Genomic DNA, 6,000 nt, shown 5'->3' on the forward strand with positions numbered 1-6,000 from the left:
GAAGCTTGTCTGGAAAACCATTGAAAAACCAAGTAGAAATCACACATAGGATAGGCGTGGTCCTGCAAGCATAACCCCAGCAGTGGGTGGCTGAGGCATCATGAAATCCTGAAATTTAAGGCCATCCCGAGCTTACAGTGATACCTTTTTGCAAAAAGATAAAAACAGATTATCACCAGTAAAAATACATATATGTATAAATGTGTAAAAAGACTAAATTAATATGAGCTGCTTGTGTATATACTTAAAAAGGATATATGCATTAAAATGGCAAAAATGTAACAAAAATATCTTTTTATTATCACCCACAGCTGATAAAGTACTGGGAGGCATTCCTACCTGAAGCCAAAGCCATTGCCTAGCGTTATCCCCGTTAAGGAGACATTGGATTCCTCAGTGAGATCATCTAAAAAACATCTAAATAAACCACTATATATTTTATGAATTACATGTGGGTTTTTTATATATAAAAACATATGCGCTGACATTTTATTACAAGCTGCATGTCCTGACCTTCTTGGAATTAAGTGGACTGTGGCATGACATTCTGCAATATTTTGCTGAATTGAACACTATTGTGTCTTAAATACTTGCACTAAAAGGTGCATTGCAAGGCCAGAAAATTTTACAATCTTTTTTCTTTATGTTCTGTAGTGTGTTTACCCTCATTATGAAACAAATTAGCAATGCATTGATTAATGTTCACTTATACATTCCTGTACAGAAATTATGATTTTTGTGATTATAGTAATAAAATGATATTACTTGTGAAATATTAGTAATAAATTATTTGAGTATATAAACATGTTAGGGATCTTTTTTTAATAGGAAAAATGCTTTATCATTAATACTATAATTCCTTAAGTAGTTGATAGGAAATGCCAAATTCTTACTTTGAATAATTAAATGAAGTTTATAAATTGTCTTATAAATCGCGGAACAATCATCTTGGTCATTTTGGGTAAAGAAGAGAATATTTTAAATGCCCAGTTTAATATGAGAGGTTGGGTGTGTAGTCATGCCTATAATCCTAGCACTTGGGAAGGTGAAATTCGTGGACCACTGTAAACTCAGGCTGAGAGTCCAACCAAACAAAGGTGTCTGTGTTTCAGTCATTTCAGTCATGTGTCATGGATTTTTTTCTTTTCTTTTTTTTTTTTTTTTAGCTCGTCTTGTCTTCAAATGTTTTATTGTTGCCTCTGTTTCTATTTCAAACACAAAGTAGACCATCTGTGGTCATGATTGACAAGGAGCTAGTGCCATGTTAAAACACTATGGTTTGATGAGAAGCTAAGGGCAGCAAAAGCAAATCTGAAGGAAAATGAAATGTACTGTGGCAACTGACTCACCCTTCTTGAAGGTCCTATTGGAGATTGATAAGCAGTGCTTAGTGATGACAAAGTGGTGAGTCATGACTGGCATGGCATTAGTTTTCCCTCAATCAGGTATCAGCAGTATACCGTTAAGGAGGGGTGAAAACTTGGCCAATCAAACCTCATTCTTTGTTTTTGGCTGTCTGCAAAGCCAGGCTCTTAAGAGCATAGCATTAGGGAAAGGAAGGGTGAGGTGGACCCTTCAAGAATCCATGAATCACTAACAATGACATAATTCTTTAGGCTTCGCTAAGATTGCCTGTTCAACCTACTGCTCACATATAGCCAGTAACTGTCAGCTTGTCACAGGGTCCTGAGATGGTGAGCTCTGTTGTAGCGTCTTCCAGCTCAACACTGAAGTACCCTTTAATCCCCAGTGTCTTGTGTCACTGTGCTGTTTCATGATATCTAAGCACACTGGGCTCCAAATGGCTCCCCTCCCCTGACCCACATGCCACATGAGCTTGGGTTACTTATTCCATCACAGCAAGCTGGGTACTCTTGATCCTTTACTTGTTTGGGAGGAAAGAGTTGCATGCTGATTCTATTCAGTGTCTTTGACTCCTGTAATTTTTATTTTTTAGTAAGTTCTTAAGCTGAGTGTAGTGGCATATATATATACACACATACCTATAATGCTACTTGGAGGCTTGCAAGTTTGAGGCCAGCTGGGCTACATAAAGAGGCCTTATCTCAAAACACCAGCAAAGCCCTCCAGTATTCTTACTAAAAAGGACCCTGAGCTTGTCTACAAAATCTCTCTCACTTTCAACCTTCACATCCCACCAGAGCGTGCAGAGGAAACCTTTCTTTCTTCCTTTTTTTTTCTTTTTTCTTTTTTTCTTTTTTAACCACTCTATTACTAAGCTCCAATACCTTGTCTACACAAGGCATTCAATCTTCCCTTCCCCAGAAAGCTTTTTTTTAAAAAAAGATTTATTCATTTATTATATATAAGTACACTGTAGCTGTCTTCAGATACACCAGAAGAGGGTATAGGATCTCTTTACAGATGGTTGTGAGCCACCATGTGGTTGCTGGGAATTGAACTCAGGACCTCTGGAAGAGCAGTCAGTGCTCTTAACTGCTGAGCCATCTCTCTAGCCCCAGAGGAAACCTTTCTGCAGCTCCTTGACCACATCTCCCTTGTGTCTTACTGGTATATGAAGTGTCTCACCATGTCCTGAGTGTGCCACCACCACTGTGGTTACTGTTCACATGAGACTGATAGAACCCTGGGGAGGAGCTGAGCTGATACAGTACGTGCAAATAAAGGCTCAGTGACCTTACCAGGGAAAACAATTCTAAAAGATAGAAAATAATGTTTGCTTTTAAAGAAAGCTACAGAGAAAGAATGCAGTCTTACATTGCTGCTTACATTGAAAATAGCTTTGAAAAATTAGTAATTTGTAGTAACATATCAGATGACTTCTACCATAAATATCAAACCCAGGGGACGGTGAGATGACTCAGCAGGTTAAGGTACCCGACACTAGGTTTGATCCCTGAATCCCACCCGATGGAATTTGACTCCCACAACTTGTCCTCTGACTACATGTACACTGTAGCAGGCATGCCTTCCCACACTAAAAAGTAATTTAAAATAAATATTAAGAAAAAAGCCTGTTAGGAATTTGGTTTCATTTGAATGACGTCCTTGGTTGCTGTAATTGCAAGCACGTGGTTTCCACATAGCTAAGTTACTCAGATCCAATTCTTCATCACTGGAATACCAAATAACTCCAAATAATTGAGTATTTTCAATCTTGGTGAAGCTTGAGAAAATAACCAAGGCTATTTTCTCTAGCCCATATTTACTACTAGTGTATTGGAAACCTCAGATACACTGTACGAGTCTCCGATACCCACCGGCATTTCAACAGTAATTACTTCACGTGTTGGCCTTCTTCTCTCCTGTTCAAATGTCTAAAATCCTTTCTCCTGGCTAGAGAGATTTCATATCAGTTAAGAGCCTGTCTACTGCTTTTCTAGTGGGCCTAGGTTCCAATCCCAGCTTCTCCCCCACTGCGCAACAACCATCTGCGACTTTCCAGGCCATCCAACACCCCCTCTGGTCTCTGGGCATAAGATGGGTACACAGACATACATGCAGGAAAAGCACCCATACACATAATTTTTTAAAAAAAAATTCTTTCTTTCCAAAAGAATAAGAAAAGGGATTTGGGTTGGTTTTAAATGGGATGTTTCTTTTGTTTAAATCATAAACTTGGAAAAGGACCAAAACAACAATACAGTCTGAACGTGGGTACATATACAGCTTTGCTTTTGTCACTTAAGGGCTATATTAGGGCTTTGAACTTGCTACATACATTTTTCTCCTTATATCTTTTTATGTATCTCAAGCTGACATCAAATTTGGTACTGCTTCATCATCCTGCCTCAGTCTCCTGTGTTCTGAGGTTATTTGGTATGAATTACCATACCTGTCTACATCTGTTATATTTAAAACAATTTTTTTTAAGTATAAATAAAGGACTGTAGTGATGGCTCATTGATCGAGAGCACTGGCTACTGTTCACTGGGTACTGCTTGGTTTCCAGTACCCAGGTTGGGCAGCTCCAGGGGGATCCAACACATTTGAGCTCTGAGGACACCTGCACTCATGTGCACATACCCACACACAGAGACACAATTAAAAATATAAGTAAGAGTGGGGCTGGAGAGATGGCTGAGTGATTAAGAGCACTGACTACTCTTCCAGAGGTCCTGAGTTCAAATTCCAGCAGCCACATAGTGGCTCACAACCATCTGTAATGAGGTCTAATGCCCTCTTCTGGTGTGTCTGAAGGCAGCTACAGTGTACTTATATATAATAAATAAATCTTTAAAAAAAATAAGAGTGGGTTCTTGAATATCTTTCTCATATATTTTCATTTAAACTATTCAAATTTCAGTATAATTCAAAACACTTTTAAAGTTATTTGTACCTATGTAAGTATAGGTGATTTAATTTGAGAATTGGATCCAGGAGTAGTAGCACACACCTGCAATTAAAGCACACAGAGTCAGGAAGACTTGGTTCAAGTTTGAAACCAGACCCTGTCTACCGTCAACCCATCTCCCTTCACAAAGAAAAGAAAGGAGAAACAAAGAAAGAAGAAAGTTTCAAATTCAAGAGATTAATCTACTAGTACTGTAAACTAAAAGGAGCAGACTGTGAGTCCTCTTCATATGTTCATGTAGGTATTCATGTGTGAATCTGCCACAGCACTTCTGTGATGTCAGAATACAACCTGCAGGAACCTCTTCTTCCACAGTATGGGTCCTGGGAATCAATTTGTGTCATCAGGCTTGGCGGCAAGTGTCTAACCAGTGAGCCACCTTGCCTGCTATCCCTTTACCTTCTCTTTTATTTCAGACATTTTGTTTTGAAGCATGGTCTGGGATGGGGATTGTGGTAGAGTGATAGCCCTAGCATGCACAGAGCCTGGGTTTCATCCCCAGTACCATGTGAATTGGATATGGTGGGATAACTCGAAACAGGTGGGGACGGGAGACTCAGACGTTAATGGTCACCTTTGGCTATGTAGTTCAAGGGAGGCCTGGGCTATAAGATGGCCTGACATGCTTCACAAACATTTACATTAATCTCAGAAGACTTTCCCACCATTGCTCTTCTCTTTCTCTTTATGGCTCTGGTCTAATAAAGCCTCCAAGTCTGAAGTGTTTCACTTGTGCTTCAAAATGTAGACTAAACCTCTGAATGAGACTGGCTCATGTCTGTAATCCAGAGGTAGAGGCAGGTGGATCTCTCAAGTTTTACAGAGTGAGTTCCAGGACAGCAAGGATACACAGAGAAACCCTGTCTCAAAACAAACAAACCCAAGAAGAAAGAAATTGGCCTTCTTCAAAGGAAAGAAGCCAGAAGAATTGCAGAATGGAGGTTAAATGACTTCACTTTAGACGATTTCATGGCATAAAGTGTATAAATAATGGGTTTCGTTCATTTTCATACATGTTTACCTCCAGGTCCCATTTCCTTCCTCTTCTGATTCCCAAATACCCAACCTCTTCCCATTCTATGTTCATGTCTTTTTCCAATCTGTATTTTGAATATGAGAGAATATACTGTATTTGTCTTTTGGGGCCTGACATTTCACTTAACACGATGCTATCCACTCCTATCCATTTTCCTACAAAAAGCGTAAATTCATTCTTTTTCCTGTAAGATTGTGCTTTGTTTATACCATATTGTCTGTCTTCCTTCATCCACAGGTGGGTCCCTGAGCTGAGTAACTCAGTTGGGAAGTGTGATTAGTGCTATGATAAACAAGAGTGTGCACATAGATGCATTGTATCTGACATATCTCTTCAGGGCTGGATCCTGTGGTCATCCTCGTTTAAGATTTTTAAGTAACCTCCCTAGTGATTTCCACAGTAGCTGCATGCACCCAGCAGCATTTGCTGCTTGTTTTCCCCACCATTCTGAGACAGAATTTCAATGTAGTTTTAATTTACATTTCCCTCATGTCTAATTATGTTGGACATCCCTTACAACTAATTTCTCATTCCAGATTCCTAAAAAATTACAGAAACTTCCATATTTCTGCCTCAGGGTTGTGACTGAGCTAAATGACAACTTGATTTCTCTTGTCTTAGTCTCCAA

General features: G+C 39.2%; 1 protein-coding gene across 1 annotated transcript in view; it reads left to right on the forward strand.

Moving 5' to 3' along the window:
• Positions 1 to 803, forward strand: part of Snx2 (sorting nexin 2) — a 41,576-nt gene extending 40,773 nt beyond the window's left edge. Inside the window, 1 exon segment of the mRNA NM_001106135.2 lies at positions 312 to 803. Within this exon segment, the coding sequence (NP_001099605.2) occupies positions 312 to 362 (51 nt within the window). The 3' untranslated portion in view covers positions 363 to 803.
• Positions 804 to 6,000: the final 5,197 nt, after the last annotated feature.

The sequence above is a fragment of the Rattus norvegicus genome, chromosome 18 (assembly GCF_021556685.1).
Source record: "Rattus norvegicus strain SHRSP/BbbUtx chromosome 18, alternate assembly SHRSP_T2T, whole genome shotgun sequence".
Classification (NCBI taxonomy): domain Eukaryota; kingdom Metazoa; phylum Chordata; class Mammalia; order Rodentia; family Muridae; genus Rattus; species Rattus norvegicus.